Source organism: Caenorhabditis briggsae, assembly GCF_000004555.2.
Source record: "Caenorhabditis briggsae complete genome, chrX, whole genome shotgun sequence".
NCBI lineage: Eukaryota > Metazoa > Nematoda > Chromadorea > Rhabditida > Rhabditidae > Caenorhabditis > Caenorhabditis briggsae.
Genome location: NC_013491.2, coordinates 21,387,791 through 21,404,609, shown reverse-complemented (window position 1 = coordinate 21,404,609; position 16,819 = coordinate 21,387,791). Strand labels below are relative to the sequence as shown.

At 38.7% G+C, this 16,819-nt stretch overlaps 3 protein-coding genes across 3 annotated transcripts; 2 read left to right on the top strand and 1 right to left on the bottom strand.

The window, feature by feature from the left end:
• Positions 1-2,558: 2,558 nt before the first annotated feature.
• CBG10617 lies at positions 2,559-3,877 on the top strand (the record flags this gene model as incomplete). Its single annotated transcript, XM_045240807.1, has 5 exons — positions 2,559-2,569; positions 2,748-2,995; positions 3,039-3,223; positions 3,396-3,632; positions 3,677-3,877. 5 exons carry the CDS (start codon positions 2,559-2,561, stop codon positions 3,875-3,877), a joined length of 882 nt encoding a protein of 293 aa, XP_045094320.1.
• Positions 3,878-5,577: 1,700 nt separating this feature from the next.
• On the bottom strand, positions 5,578-9,636 carry CBG10618 (the record flags this gene model as incomplete). The annotated part of the gene is made up of 10 exons (XM_045240806.1): positions 5,578-5,689; positions 5,734-5,806; positions 5,848-5,959; positions 6,007-6,134; positions 6,282-6,626; positions 6,755-7,104; positions 7,150-7,502; positions 8,150-8,624; positions 8,757-8,789; positions 9,539-9,636. The coding sequence occupies 10 exons, from the start codon at positions 9,634-9,636 to the stop codon at positions 5,578-5,580; spliced, it is 2,079 nt and encodes a 692-aa protein (XP_045094321.1).
• A 2,459-nt stretch (positions 9,637-12,095) lies between these two features.
• CBG10620 lies at positions 12,096-14,401 on the top strand (the record flags this gene model as incomplete). The annotated part of the gene is made up of 3 exons (XM_045240805.1): positions 12,096-12,504; positions 12,760-13,796; positions 13,841-14,401. 3 exons carry the CDS (start codon positions 12,096-12,098, stop codon positions 14,399-14,401), a joined length of 2,007 nt encoding a protein of 668 aa, XP_045094322.1.
• Positions 14,402-16,819: the final 2,418 nt, after the last annotated feature.

Below are 16,819 nucleotides of genomic sequence, written 5' to 3'. Positions count from 1 at the left end.
TTCTATTACAGGTTTTACGGTAATTATTTGGAAGAATTCAGTTAGGCTGTTTTCAATTTGTTTAATTCAGAACAACTTTTTTGCTAAAAAAAATTTGATGTGAGTGAGGCTTCGTGGATTACAAAAGCCGGACTGCTCTAAAATAGAAAATCTAAAAATTGTTCTCAATTTAAGCTTCCAAACTAGTCAAATTCAAATTGTGAATACATACAGTTAAAAACAGAAAATTCGGAAAAACCAACATACAATAGAAGGACACCCTTTATTTTCAACAAAAAGCCATGTTATCTCTGACCTTGTCAAAGACGTAAAAAATTGTCAACTAATGAATTCTTTGTGATAATATCAGGTCCACTTTATCAGTTTACACATTTTCGATATCCTGCTTTGAAGCACTGTTGCGGTCTTTTTATTACATATCTTATAGTAATAAGTCTGTTGAAACAATTTGGTAATTATTTGATTTCGAAAAATTTTACTTCATTGAAAATTAAATTTCAGGAGCTCCACATCAGTCTGTCCAATTTCGGACTCACTGCCACGACCAACCCACCACCCATGCCACCATCCGGAAACACTCCCATTCAACATGGTACATTCCAAAGTTTGAGTGCAATTCGAGGAAACCAATACGTGCCAATCGATGACTACATTGCTGTGTTTTCGTTATGTTGGATTGCCAAGGCGTAAATCCGTTCAGCGTGAATGCCAATCAACACTTTACCCTTTTGCAAAAAAAGGAGCGCTTCGTAAGTTATTGGAAAACGATCCTCGGATCTTTATTCCATTTTTCAGCACTCGAACCCGTACGGTTTTCTTCCGAAAGCTTGAGAGTGGATCGCAGACATCTACCTGCTTCTCGAAGACATCAGAGAGGACGGTACCTTCAGACACATCGAGATCATGAGACTTCTCAACAAATCTGTTCCTGGAGTCAACCCATAGTCTCCGATCTCCTTCCGTCACAATCCAGCGAACGGGCATCTCCTCATTGACTGAAGCTCCATGAGTTCAATTTCGTGCCCTTGCTGAATCTCGCCTTTTCTTCCACACAATCTACCAACTTTGTTTATTTATAGTTTTCTAGCAGTGCCCATTAGATTATCCCGGCTATATCCCTGGTCTCTTCTTGCCAATCACCGAGATTCTGGTTTTTCCTCTTCCCCCATGAGGTTAATTTAAGAGTTTTTTTTTCAAATTTACTCCGTTGATAGTTTCCCCGTTCATTTGTCCCCTCACCACTATTCCGTTCTTTCATTGATTTTACATTTTTATGTTTTAGAAATGTGTGACTCGTGCAATTCTTCATTTCCTTTCTTCATTAAATTTTTTCATTAAATTATTGCCCCACTTGCTCTATAATGTATTTTGAGGGATTTCCCCTGCTACTCCTTTTTCATTCCACTCACTTCACACAATTCAGTTTTTGGTAGTGCCCGTTAATTATCCAAAATTCATCCTTGGTCTATTCTTGCCAACCCCCACATTTCGTGATTCTTTTCAAACCCTCTCCCTCCCTAAACTCAATAATGTGAGAGTTTCGCCTTGAATATTCACGTTTTTCTCTCTCGGTTCCCTATCAATCCGCTGTGAGCTTCTTAAGGTTTGTTATTTGTGAATGCAGTATCCATTCCCACGTGTTTTCTCTCACAACTTCGCACGTGTTACGTATATGTCTTGAAATTATCCCGTACTCTTGAAATGGGTTGAATGTGTTTTATAAAGTGTTCCTCTTTTGTTGTTTTTGTTGTTTTGTTGTTGTTTTGTTCCGAACAAAATAAACGAATTTGGCTACAACGTGGCCACGTTGCAAGAGAGGACTCGATGGTACACACCCTCACTAACCCTCACTCACCGTTATTCCCCGCCATGCACCTCACCCACATACACTCATTTCTCTCTCTCTTTTACGTTGTCTCTCACCTCTTACTCAACTACACCCACCATCACACGCCACCGCACACGATGAGCGACCTCTCTCTTCTACGTTTTTATTGATCGGTTACCGTACACGTTTTTTTTCATTCTTCTACAGCGGTGGACCGACCAGAGTCCTGCACTTTTTGTTTTCACCAGTATCAGTCAGTAAGACGAATAAAAACGTATTTTGTTCAGTAGATTTTTGGCATTCCCAAGAGTCTAGAGCTTGGCTGAAAAGTTTCCCATCACTTTGAAAATTTCGGAGGGTGTGAAACCGACCTAGATTGAAAACTTTGTTTACGGATATTTTTGAAAATTCTTAGCTTTTCAGCAATTTTTCGATTTCTGAGAGACACCCCTTTAGGCAAGTTTTTGCACTGAATACGTGGAAAAATAAGGTGTCTCTCTGATATCGGAAAATGTGTGAAAACTAAGACGTTTTAAAAAAATTCTGTGAATGCAACTTTTTCAATCTAGCTCTTTTTCATACCTTCCAAAACTTTCAAAATAATTATAAATTTAGTTGGAAATAATTGGAAATTTAGCAGCGGAGCTCCAGACTCCTGAAAGCGGCAAAAAAAAAGCCGAAAATGAACTGCAAAATACGTTTTTGTATATCTTAATGATCGGTAATGTATATGAACTACAGGTAACTTCAGAAAAAATAGTTCAAAAATCCGTTTGTTATTGAGTTATAGCCGTCAAATCTGAAATATGCCTTTTTCCCATATTTTCTTTTTCTTGGAATTTTGAGAGCTTTAGACTTTAGAACAGATTGATAGGATTGATAAATGTTTTGTTTTCAATATACTCTCTTTGTTTTACAGGACCTACATTCAAAAAGGTGCGATTCTCCACAATCGATTCCAAGTGGAAACGCATGCAGGAGCCTTTAACGGCGAACGATGTTTGTACGCGATAGATTTGCAAGAAAACCAGCAAGTCACTCTGAAAGCGTTTCTTCCGGAAGACCCACGTATTCACGCCCATATTGAGTTCTTCCAGGAGTGCGGCGGGATGCAAGGGATCCCACAGTTCATTGATCACTTTTCTACGCTTGGAAGTGAATTCATTGGTTGGGATATTCTTCTTTTTTTTGGACCAAATGATTATTTCAGCGCATTCTCACAAAGGAGTTCGACTTCGTAGCATTCTGAACTCTCGACTCTTCCATATTTCCATGGAAAATACTATTCGCCTTGGGTACCGCCTGTTCAGAATCTTGCACTCGGTCCATCTCAAAGGCTTCCTCCATCGCGATATTAGACCATTGACGATAACGTGTGATGTGGATCAGAATGAGGTACGTGTTTTTTTTCGAACTTTTAAGTTCAAATATTTAAATTCCTACATAGTGTGGTTGCTTTTTCCCATTTCCATTCACTAGCCAAAAAAGATGGTCACATAGAAACAAATGTGTGAACAACTTCGAAACTATACAGTATCTCATTCTCATCAAGAAACAATAATTCCAGGAGCTCGGTGTCAACCTGTCTTACTTCGGCCACGCAGCACGCATTGATACCCCACCAGCAAATAATCCAGTGATCCTTGGACCATATCAAAGTCTACATGTGTCACGTGGAGGTGCATACAGTAGAATCGACGACTACATATCCATTATTATTGTGATGCTTACTTGCCAAGGAGTCAATCCCTTCGATTTTAACACCAACAGCCACTTGAACCACATTCAGAAGAAGGAGAATTTTGTAAGTTATAAAGATAATAATTGTTGTGACTTCATTTTTTTTAGCACGCAGATCCCTATTCCTTTCTGACACCGGAGACTGCCTGGCTGGGAGATCTATACCTGCAACTGGTGGAGATGCGTGCTGACAGGTTCAGTCACTTGCAAATCATGGCCGCACTTCGTCGTGCTGTTCCTGGAATTGATCCTCAAACGGTAATCACCTATCACAATGATCCTGCAAATGGATATCTCCTTATCGATTAATATGTCTTTTTGCCAACCTCGCTCTCTTCTTTTACATAATTCAACGTTTTCCACATTTTTTTCCCATTTGCTCAATATTCTCGGGCTTGTTGTTCCTTTCGAAAAAAATCCTCTTATTTTTGAACATCCCAGTGCCTCTTAAAGTTTATCCGTTTCTTCTCACCAATCCACGGGTTTTCTAATTTATCCTAATGCCTTTTCATTATTGCCATCAAATCCTTACTTTTCTTCTCCTAACCCTAAAAATTTTAGGAGTTTTCTCTCGAGTATTTGTGATTGTTAGTTCATGTTTTAAGCTCAATACACACGGGGGACAGGAGATGTTTCGGAGGTTTTTTGGAGTTAGGGTTTGCATTCTACCGTGACGGTGTACAACGCTTAATGTCACTCTGCGTACAGCTGTAGTCCTCGCCTTTATGTATGCAATCGGAAGGCCACTTTCTCTTAGCCCGCGTGGCTCAGTCGGTAGAGGCGACGCGCCATCAATCTTCGCCCGCACCAGTTCAACTCCTCAAGGGGCGTATTTAAAAGGAAATTCGAGAAAATTATTTTTTCATGTCTCCCCACCTTCTATTACATTTTGCTAATTCACTAAGTATATATTAATGAGAAGCAACCAGTTTTTCGAGTAGGAAGTCTATTTGAAAATCACCCCAACCCGCCTTCTTATCTTTTGTAAGGATTTTTAGTGTTTCCAGAACCGATTTTTTAGAATCCCCAGCATTCCTATTACTTCAATAAAGTGTGAATAGAAATTCTTGAGGTTTTTTTTGAGGTTTTTCAGTGAGAGACAATTTGAAAAACTATAAAAATGAAAAGCAATAAGAAGGGAGATAGTTTTATGATCTGAAATCACTAGTAATATTTAAAGCGTATTTTTCTGAACAAAAAAATATAGCAAATATTCTAAAAATTTCATTTTTCTACTATTTTCCTTTTCAAAAGCCAAAAAAAACTCCAAAACGATTTGATTTTCTTCATGTATTTTTCCTCTCAATTTTTCAATATTTTTCTCAGAAATTCATTCAAAAACAAATACTTTCTCGGGCGTCGCCGGTAACTTCCGGCCGGAGGCTGGTCGGTTTCTAGACGGAAGTTGGTCAGATTCCGGCAAAGACATTATCGGAAGACCAAAATCCGACAAGCTTCCGGCGAGCTTCCAACCCATTTCCGATTTTCTTCCGACCTATTTCCGACCTTTTTTTGTATATTTTGTATATTTTTAACTCGGAAGCAAATTACCCAAAAGTTTATTATTACAACAAAATTAACAAATAATGTGAGAAACAAGTAAAAGTGGAAGCAACACAAAATTTTTAACTATAATTATGATGATTTTGGTAGAATTGGAGGGATGTTGTAGCTGCTCGGGTTGTTCTTGGAGTGGTTTTTTAAGCTGAAAGTATTCAGATGAGGAATACTCGCTTGTATAACTATTTCCTCACAATCCTACAATATCCGTTGGATCGTAATCATCTGGGTCTTTTGAATTCTCTCTGCAATAGTCTCGGAACGACTTCATATCTCTCCAGGTGAGATGTGACGAGCAGGTGGATCTCTTTTGTAAGAAGTTACATAGAGAAGGCAAAATAAGGTTAGCGAGCTTACCTTGCAGTTCAAAAGTTTTCCACTTTCCAAATAGAAGTGGTATTCGCGAAGATAGTTGTTGAAATATTTTTATTGTTATCCAACATAGGTGATCAAACGTGCAGCATATGCCCAATACTTGATTTACTGGTTTCGGCCACGTTTTCCCGTTTATCTCGTCTTCTTCGGATTTCTTTCATTGGGTCACCAGAAATTTTGAGAAAACTGAAAAAAGAGTAAATATTACGAATATCTATAAATATAGTTACCTCTCATTTTCGCTGATTTTTCCGTATAACAGATGATCAGGAAGAAACACTCCAACTACATCGTATGAAAAATCTGAACACAAGTTGTAAGATTGATTTGCTATAGATTCTCACCGAGCAGAGTATCTGAAACTTGTTCGGGTAGTAGCTGAAAATGTTTATCCGTAGATCTAACGCACTTTGGTCGGTAGCTGTAATTCCAAATGTGATATGGTGGGTTCAGCGCCTATAAGAAAGTAAATATTTCAAAAACTTTTTCGACTGCAAACTCACATTTTTTAATACAGAAACCAAAAGTACCTCAAACTGTAAATCACTGATAGATTGATCATCGAACCCTTTTCTGATGGTGGATCCCACGCGGAGAACGTTTCCATCCTTCACTGCATCTTTCAAAGATTCTGCAAAACATGAATTTAGGCAGGAAATCTTTCAAAATGTTACCCATAGATGTTTTTTCTGATGATTTATTCTTAAAAATTTCGAGATGCTGAAATTAGATTTCACATGTTTTCTAGAAGAAGAAGGAGCATCGTCCGTCGAATTGCTTTTTTCATCTTCATCTATCTCGTCCTCTATATCTGATTCTTCATTTTCCTCTTCTTCCATTCCATCGTATTCGTGAGCATCTAGTATTTTACGCTTTTTGCGTCCTTCTGGTTCGTACGTCTTCAGTTCGGGGTACTTTTTTTTGCATTCAGAAAGAGTGAGATAAGTTCTTGGTGTGCTGTCAACACACTCCTCTTTGATTCTCATTATTGGTTTCTGGTTTCTCTCCGGAGATGTTTCTGAATCAGTCTCGATCTGGTTACCCTTTTTGAAACGGGCACTTCTTCTTTCTGATTTCCTGTATTGACCAGTTGTCGGAAAATTACCAGTTTTTTTGGAGGCATCTGGAAATGAGTTAATTGAAAAACCTAATCAAAATAAAAGTATTAAATGAAAATGGTACATGGAATTACATCATCAGAACGGAAAAAATGATAATTCACTCAACATCGATACACATATGAATGGTTACAATACTCAAATAATGTAACAAATCCTTCCAAACTCTTAGCATTGACAACTTTAAAAGTACAATCAACAATTTTTCGAAAATAATCATTAGCCTTATTGAGGATATGTGACAAATTATTTGAAAATGAGTGTTGGTTGAAGTAATTGCTGAACTGTCGGAAGGGGTCAACGGTTTCGAAATTTTGTAGCGACACAAGAGTACATTCTGACGGAGTCGAGAAAATTCGTTCAATTGAGCCAAATGCAATGAGGCCTCTATTATCTTTCAAGTAGACATAGCAGTTGTGAACAGTCTTCTGCATACAACTTCGTCGAGTAGAAAAAGTATGTTTTCCATTGTTGTAGATTGACCTATGATATTATATATGAAGTTAACTAACATGTGTTTTTTCTCACCTGAATTTGGGTGGTTTTCCATTGATATAAAAATTTTCTAGGGCTGCTTTTTCTTCTTCTGTGATTATCTCACTGTCACATTTCTCCTCTGGTACTATGTCGTTATCGTTGTCGTCTAAGAAAGCTGACATGGTTTTTGGAGTTGATATTTCCTTCTGGTACAAAGAACTTGAACAGTGTTCCGAGGCTCTCTTCATGCCCATGAATCTATCAGAGATATTCATTAGAGTTCTGGTAGTGTATGCGTTAGAACTTCTTCGCAATGTTTGATTCAATCTTTCAAAACTTGATGCGCTTGATATAAGAGGACTTCCATGGAAACGGATGGAGGAAACCATGTGATCAATGAACATCTGAAAATATGTTTTGTTGAGGTTGTGATGTAATTAAAACCTACGTGAAACTTCATAGTATACAAACGTGGGAACTTTTTTTCCGTCCACATCTTTCAGTATTGGAGTTATCATTTCAATAGAGACACATTTTTTCTTCGACAAATGGCAATCTGTGACTTATCTCGTGATTATCCAATGTATCACTAACATCATCAGCCATTTATTTGGAGTGTTGTGTAGCGTAATAAGTAGAGGAATCGATAGATCAAACAGCTGAAATCACTCATTGGAAAATGCCTTCGAATTCATAACAACATGTTGTACTTCTGTTCCAGTTCGAGTTGATAACTGCACTGAATCGATAAGTGAATAAGATGCTCTTTCAGTTGGAATAATAGCCGTGTCGAGTGCTTTCTGAATAGAAATTTCAGCATCCAGCAACAAAAATATTCCTTCTTACCGCCCAAGCTAATCGAATTTTTTTCGGAATTCGAAATCCTATCCACGAGCCGTTTCCTAGTAAGTCCTTTAGTAAATCTCGCGAAGTTCCTTCAAAAATTAGATGTAATCCATCGAACCCATCCGCCCACGGAGGAGGAAGACAAGTTTCAATTAGCTCTGTAATAAGCGTTCTTATCAACTGAATAGACACCCTAGCAACTTACTTTTGGGATGGTAGTTATCGTGATATAGACGTACTGCTTCTTCAGAATACCAACATATCGTCTGACCATGTTTCGTTTTTGTCTGCTTTCCTTGAATATCACATATGGAACAACAGCCATACGACAGCCAGTTGGGTAATCCTCTGATTTTCCTGGAGGCCTGAACAACTTATAGATCATCACATTGTGACAATAACAAAATAAAAGATTTACGTCCATATCGAGCATTGACTGAAATATCTCTAATCGAACACTGTACCAGTTCTCTTCCAGCTTGACTCGCAGTGGTTTTTCATTAGTCTCTTCCATTCCCAGTTTCATACGTTCGAAAAACGATTTGAAATCCGGAGACCGTAATTTTGTATTACTTTGAATGATCCCGGCTAGAATAACAAACTGTGGTCGATATTCACGAAAAGTTCCGGTTCTTTTTGATACATCATGAGCAGCGAGAAAAAGTGGCCAAGTTTCCCCTCTGAATTTCAAAAAATTCATTTTCCAAGTGACAAGATACAAACCGTGCACATCCCCTTTTACGGAAACCATCCGTACTTAACGACAGAAACAGAGTTAGAATATTTGGGTGTTCGTGTTCACTTTTTCTTACTCTTTCTTTATACTTCGGAGTGTCACATAATCGCTCACAGATTGATGGAATTCAGCTGCTTCTCGTCTGCAACCAACAAAAAAGTTACAATTGGCACTTATTTTTTATAGATACTACTCTTGTCCGAAATCAATGCACGTTGCGGCCGAGAAAACAACGGTGGGCAGAGCTTAGCTCCCACGGAGAGAACCTTACTGTATTTTTCAAATTATTGCACGCGCCTTTAATACAGTACCTCAATATTTATCGAATTTTTGCCTTTTTCTCTCATTTTTTCGTTTGTTTCTGTCTAATTTTGTCTAATTCTCATAAATCTTCAGTTTATTTTTCTTATAAAATAGAAAAAAACAGCCAAATAGGGCCCAAAATAAAAAGCGTCCGAGGTAGGTATTTAAAGGCGCATACATCAATTTGTTTTTTCGCTGTGCGACCGACGATGCGATTTTGAGTAAATTTTCGGCCGCAACGTGCATTGATTTCGGACGAGAGTAATATTACCAAGATGCTCGAATCAAATACAACATTTTTAAACATTTTCCACTTGCTGACGAACCGAATAAGTGATGACTGTTTTTAGCGAGGTAACATTTGCTTGTGATTTTGCGTCACGACGACATTGGTTGTTGACACATGTTTTGGAACAGGATAAAATTGATGAGAATTGAACACAGAAGGAGTATATGCGAGTGCTGAAATTTCCCCAAGACTCCATCCTCTTCTTTACATGTGAGAACTGAAAAATAGATTCATGTGTTTTTAGAAGGTGTGTCATTATATATTACTTTGACATCTCGTTCTCTTGACAGCAATTTGACACATTGGAAAATATCTTGTCCGAAATTTCTGGACACACTATTTTGAAGAAAAACAGCAGCAACATGACTGACTACATCTTCGAAAGCTGAAAATTATGTCATACCATACCAACGAAGTCTATTCCACATGAATCATCATCTTCGAACACTCATACTTGAAATCAACACGTACAAATGCCTTGCTCCATATTTTCCAAGTTACTCTCATCTCGACTTTCATCTTAATCTATTGTAGTGTCTAAAAGAGCAACTTTGTATTTCCAAGTTTTACAAAATTCTAACCTTCAAAATCTTCTTGAGAATCCCAAACTCTCCATTTCGATAGCTCCCCGTTTCGCATCATTTCCCCATTTTCTCTGTTTTCGCCAATTGAAGATTCTTCATTTCCTTCTTCCTTTTCTTCTTCTACACTCCTTTATCTCAGATATATTAACACTTGAAATTTTTTGAAAATCAAAAAGAAAACTGAATTAGCTTAAATACAAAAAAAATAGGCGAAAACGGAAGAAAAAAAAATAGAAGAATTGAAATGAACCTTCTGCACGCTTCACGACATGCACCGCACTCAAGTTCCGGCCAAAATCCGGACAACTTCCGACCAATTTCTGAACAGCTACAGGATGCAGCGGGTGCATTGTGCATAGCACAACCATATTGTTATTTGTCATACAGTGCGCAAACAACTTGCAGTTGATACTCAAAGAAATTTTTAAATATATCTACCAAGTTTTGAAAAAATCTCAAAACCCATTCAAAAGTTACAACCGTTTGAATTCATAACTTCAGATTACCGTAAACACTCTAATAGAACGCCACCCGGACCGTTTACTATGAGCCTATATATCTCACTTTTTTTGAAAGATATAAAAAAGTTGTCGACTAATAAAATGTTTATCATGATATCAGCAACATTTCATTAGTTAACCACTTTTTGATATCTCTCACAGAAAACGAGATTCATGGGCTCAAAATTGACGATTTGGGAGGCGTTCTATAAGAGTGTTTACGGTATTACTCTTGTCCGAAATCAATGCACGTTGCGGCCGAGAAAACAACGGTGGGCGGAGCTTAGCTCCCACAGAGAGAACACCACTGTATTTTTCAAATTATTGCACGCGCCTTTAATACAGTACCTCAACATTTATTGAATTTTTGCCTTTTTCTCTCATTTTTTCGCTTGTTTCTGTCTAATTCAGTGTAATTCTAATAAATTTTTAATTAAATTGTCTTAGAAAATAGAAAAAAACAGCCAAATAGGGCTCAAAATAAAAAACGTCCGAGGTACGGTATTTAAAGGCGCATGCATTTGTTGTTTTCGCTGTGCGACCGACGATTCGATTTTGAGTAAATTTTCGGACGCAACGTGCATTGATTTCGGACGAGAGTATTATCTATTTTATTTGGACGTTTTTCTTTGAGTTTGAGAGGAGTCTGTGAGTAAACTGAAAGGAAAATTCTTTGGAAACATATTTTAATGTAAACAGTAAAACTGTAGTTTCTGAAAAACAAACAGTTTTCGTCTAGAATTTCCTTGTGCTGAGCAGCAATCGTTTTTTCACAAGTGGTGAACATTACGTTTCCGCTTCAATATGACTCTGGGTAAGGTAAATAATTCTGATTAACTTTTTATATCCTATCGCGAAATATAGTTTTCCTGATTCTAGTAAAATTCATCTCAAATTCCAGCCTCTTTGAAAAGGTTTTTCGTATGTAAAACAGATTCATCAAACTGGCTATGCAAGTTTTAACTCTTAATGTTTCATAGACCATCAGTTGCCTGGTGCATCTACCCTCCAACTCCTTCTAAAGGTTCCCTCTAACCACGCAACGACACTCCGCTATCCCGCTCGGCGCGCGCACAGTTTGAATTTAGTTTTGAGTGATTGCGAGCTTGGATTTGGCTCGTAGTTTTTGAGAGACTCTTTTAAGGATTTCAAGTGAGTTTGCTTGAATTCTAAGCTTTTATTTGTTGTTTCTTTCTAACTTGTTTATAATAAACCGATTTTGTTACATTTCTTGTTGATTTCCTTCTATTTTATCACAGGAACCTGATACCCCGGACATACCGCGGGCAATTTGGGGGCCGAACCCTTTTGTTTATCCGTTTATCCGTTCTTTTACCCCTTTTTCGTTGTTTTGCATCAATTCTCCCCAGAGTTTGAAGGAACCAGTGAGAGGATTGTTGTGAAAATTAATAAAGAGAAATCGCGATTAGGTGAAGGCCTATCGTTTTTTCTCGCAAAATTTAGTGAATTTTGCAAGAATCTCTTCGAGTTTGAAGGAACCGGCAGGAAGTTCTTGTAGAATTTGCGAAGAGGAAATTCGTGCAGGTGAAGGCCTACCGAGTTTTATCGTTTTGTAGGGTGTCGCAATAATTTCTCCGAGTTTGAAGGAACCGGCAGGAAATTATTGTGAAATTGATCAACGGAAAGTACGATTAGGTGAAGGCCTATCGGAAAGACAGCAAAGAAGAACGCCGAAAAAAACATTCTTTTGAAGGAAAAATTTGTTTTCAGGCTTGGAGATGACAACGATCGGGAGCAAGTCAAGAAGCAACAAGGACAAGTCGGTGGATTCCGAGAAAAGTGAAGCGAGGACGACGACGATGGAGAGCTGGGCAGATGCGATGCAGAATCAGGTAACGCTGAGAGAGCGAAAGAAGCTTGTCAAAGGTTACGCTGATTTCATCGGAACCAGTGAGACAGTCGTGGAGAGTGTGCGTGAGCAGTTGGGCGTGCACAGCAAGTGTTCAGAGAGGCAGAAAGACGTGATAGTGAAGCCAATGAAAGAGTTTGTCAGCGAATTGACAAAGCGCTACAACGAGCTGAGCAGTGGAAAGTGGGAGCGCGTTGTGATGCGCATCATGCGAGAAAACGGGCTGGAAAAATTGGAAGACTTGCGGGATGCGGTCTTGCCGGATGATTTGACAGCGAGCGCAAGAAATACTGAATCAAAAGTGTTTCATAACCAGTTGAAATTGTTGCAGGAAAAATAAAAGAGAGAGCAGGCGGAATTCGAGGAAAATCTGGATCGAACAAGCAGAGAAAAAGAGGTGTTGGTCGCGAAGCTCGAGGAAGCGTGGAAAGCCGCCGAAAAAGCAGAGGAAACGATCGAGGAGCTGGAAAAGGCACTGCAGAAGGAAAGGAAGACGTCGGAGAAGTGGAGAAACCAATTGGAGCACGCGGAAGGTAAGAAGAAAGAAATACAGTCAAGAAATAAAGAGAAAATTCAGGTGCACTCAAGGAGATCGTCGTCAAGGAGTTCGAATGGTTCGTCGGTGGATTGGCGCGATGAGAGAAAGGAAAGAAAGACCGGTGAGTCTTTTTCTAAGAAGTGTGACCTAAAAAATGATCGAAGTGAAGACGGGCGCGTGAAGGTGAAGAATTGGGAAGTGAAGAGCAGTGTGGGGGATTTTCCGGAAGGAAGTGTGCGAGTCAGCGAAAGAAGAAAGTGTGAGCGCGACAGTGAGAGATGTTCGCGAGTGTCACGGAACAGTTCGCGAATAATGGTGGAGTGTCTGAGCAGAATGATAAGGGCGTCAGCTCTGCCAGAGCCGGAGAAGTTCGACGGGAAAGGAGATGTCAAAGAGTTCAAAAGATCGTTCATCCTCAAGTACAAATCGGTCACGGAGTGCGATGCCGATATGGTGGCGATTTTAGAAGACAAGTTCCTTAAAGATGCCGCAAGAACGTTGTTCAAGACACTTCCGAATCGATTCAATCGATCGATCGATTCGCTGTTCAAAGAGTTTGAAGAGAAGTTGAGAAGGAGGCAAGGAGATCGCGAGGTGGAAGCTCTCAACGAGTTTGAGGATTTAGAGCGAAAGCAAAAGCAGCCGATGTGGGAGTTTTTGATGTCTGTGGAGAAATGGTCGAAGAGAGCGTTTCCACATCTGGAAGAAGAGACACTGTCACAGCTGAGAGTCACAAAGCTTATGAGAGCGCTGCGGGATGATCCGACGATGCAAAAACTGATGACTATGAAGCGATACGAGGTGGCGAAAAAGGACCAGTACGAGTTCCTTAAGGATATCGTTCTTCAGCAAGAGAACGAAGACAAGAGAAGGCAAGGGCTCGGAAAATCGGATCGACACGAAAAGAAGGAGAATAGCTGGAAAAAGAAGCGAAGCGAGGCAGCAAAGCAGGAAAATTCCGAGGAGAAAAAGGAAGGATCGGAAGCTGGTAGCCAGGGGAACAGAAGTGAGAGTGAGAGCCAGAGAAGGGCAGCGATCAAATGTTATAAATGTCAAGGAATGGGGCATATAGCTAGAGATTGCGATGCAAAAGTGATAAATGCAAAAGTATAAAGAAGACAATCATCAAAGAGCCAGCAGTGATAGCTTCCCCGAGATTGAAAATCTCGGGAAGAAGGAACATTCTGGAAGTTCGGAATTCGCATGGAAGCGATTTCATGGAGAAGTACGAGTGGAAGAAGGTGAAGAATGTGCTATGGCTGTGGAGAGTCACAAAGGACGAGAAGGTCAACCAACGGATTTTCGAATTGATCGAGAAGTTGGCAGAAGAAGTACCAGAAGTCATAATGGTTCCGTTCAAGCTGGAATGTGTCATGAAAGAAGTGGATGAGGTGACAGAGGAGTGGAGAAAGAGGCTGAAGACGTTGAACAACGTGAAGCTTATTGATCCAAAGAAGGAAGTCGGAAAGCGGAAGATGCCGCTCATAGGGACATCATCGGATGCGTATGAGTCGAAAGAATCGCTGGTGCGATATCTGGAGCAAGTGGCAAAGGATAATCCGTGTGTGAAACGACTGAAGGCGATGTCGGCGGAGAAGGAGCAGCCACGTAGCAAAATGACCAAGTCCGATAAGTAATTAAGGACATTTTGGGATTTAAATGTTTCTTTTTGTTTTGTATTTGAGTAACTATTCTAGGGTATTGTAGTAGTTTAGGTTTAGTAAGAGTTTAGTAAGTTAAGTACTGTAGGTATTTTATTGTAATGTTGTGAGTGTGAGTAGGTGAGGTGCGTTAGCAAAGAGTGTAAGGGTCGGAGAAGAATGTGAGTCGTGGCGAGGGTCATACCTTTCTCCGGTCAGGGGTCCGGATTTCTAGAGGAGGGGGAAGTTGCCTGGTGCATCTACCCTCCAACTCCTTCTAAAGGTTCCCTCTAACCACGCAACGACACTCCGCTATCCCGCTCGGCGCGCGCACAGTTTAAATTTAGTTTTGAGGGATTGCGAGCTTGGATTTGGCTCGTAGTTTTTGAGAGACTCTTTTAAGGATTTCAAGTGAGTTTGCTTGAATTCTAAGCTTTTATTTGTTGTTTCTTTCTAACTTGTTCATAATAAACCGATTTTGTTACATTTCTTGTTGATTTTCTTCTATTTTATCACAGGAACCTGATACCCCGGACATACCGCGGGCAATTCATCCAAATCATACAATCTCATGTTTCATGAACTTAATAAACAGGATTCACATTTTCTAAAAATCAAAGTTTTGAAGTCTCGCCATAGCCAGTAATAATGATATAACAGAGTGAACTTGAAAAACCACTTTTCCGATCCTAGCTGGAAAGATAAAAAAGATAATTCCAAAAATCAAAGTTATATTTTTATTTCAGCAGTGGAATAATCTATCTGCAAAGTTTCAAAATTTTTCGATTACTTAGAAGACAGTTACAACGATTTGTTTATGTAAATAAATTCTGCCGCACCCAGTATCAGTTTGCAACTTCTGACCAAAAGTTGTCCAAGATCCGTCCAAAAGCCGAACCCCCCTCAACTTCCGGCCAGAAGTTGCAAGCCAACAACCGAGTTCTCTCAATTCATGTTTTACTTCTATTTTCATAATTCTGTGTCCGTCTTTTGCGTAGTACGATTTCCGCCCATCTCTCGCAGAAAAAGAAGAGTGAGAAATTAGGGAAAGTATGATCAGCATTAGGTCATGAACAGCATAGAATGAGTATTAAATACCGACAAGATACCAAATCATGTTTATTTGAACATACAGCACTTTCTAATGGGCAAAATAAAAGTGTAGTAAATGAAGGTAGACCAATTTTCTCAAGGCCGATCAAAAAAAATAATCACGAATCGGAAGGTTCGTATCAGGAAATGATAAAAACGGATAGGGATAAATATCAAAATGTTGCATCTCTCGAGAAAAGTGATAAATAAGTGATGTGATAAAAGATAAAAAAATATAAACGATTGTTTTACGAGTAAGTACCACGCAGTACTTGGAACCAAAATTAAATAAAACAGGAATGTGGAGAAAAACCGGAGGTATGAAAACAAACCTTAACAACACAAAGTTCATGTATTGTCTGACTCCGTGTTTTTAGGAGTCTCCTATTCCGTACTGTATCGGCGTATTTTTACTAAAATTCTGATTTTTTTTTCAAATTATAAATGTAATTTTGCACGAAGTAAGTCAATAAAAAAATAAAACCATTTAATTCTGCTCATTTTAAGACAACTGATTTAAAAATGTTGGCGGGATCTCATCCACTTTCACGATTGAGGGAGGAATATGTATTGTTTTCAATTATGTGAGTTTGATTATTAAAGTACAGACTCACCGGTTTGAGTCATATTTCTCAATTTCTAGTGGTCCTCCAAACTTGATCATATTTTCAATCTGATTTTAAAAAACTTCATCTTTAGGATAAAATGTGTTCCTTTTCTTGGACTTTGATCATAATTTTTCACGATTGGTGTAAGATAAAAAAAAGTAGTGAACTCCAAAAATGTTGGCACTCACAGTGCATTCTCAGTAAATAGAAGTTGGACGTTTCTTTCACAATCGAAATAAGCAAACTCATAATTTAAGAATCAACATAAAGGAGTTACGGTATTGGTTTCCTACGATGATAACTGATAGATAAAATAATTAACTTAATATTGTTGAGGCTTATCTTGCTTAGAGATTGCAGTTTTCAAACATTTGAAATGATTAGGTTTTGAAGTTTACAGAAAAAAGTTCGTAAAAATAATTGGTGTCACTTTGAAATGTTTTTTCAGTGAGTCGTAGAAGACATCACTCACAAGTGGTACTGTACTTTAAAAATCATGTTATTTTAAGCGCTCCATAGACAATATACGAGTGCCGAAGAAATCGGAAAGATGTGTTCCTAACACACCGGAACCAGACTATTCGACAGCATTTCGACGTCCCGAAAAATTGAAATTTTGAAGTGTTTTCTTTACAAAAACTGAATGAATTTTTTATTGAAATTGTTGTCTTCGAATGATAAATTGCGAGCGTTTGAAAATCAGTTGAAGTTAAAT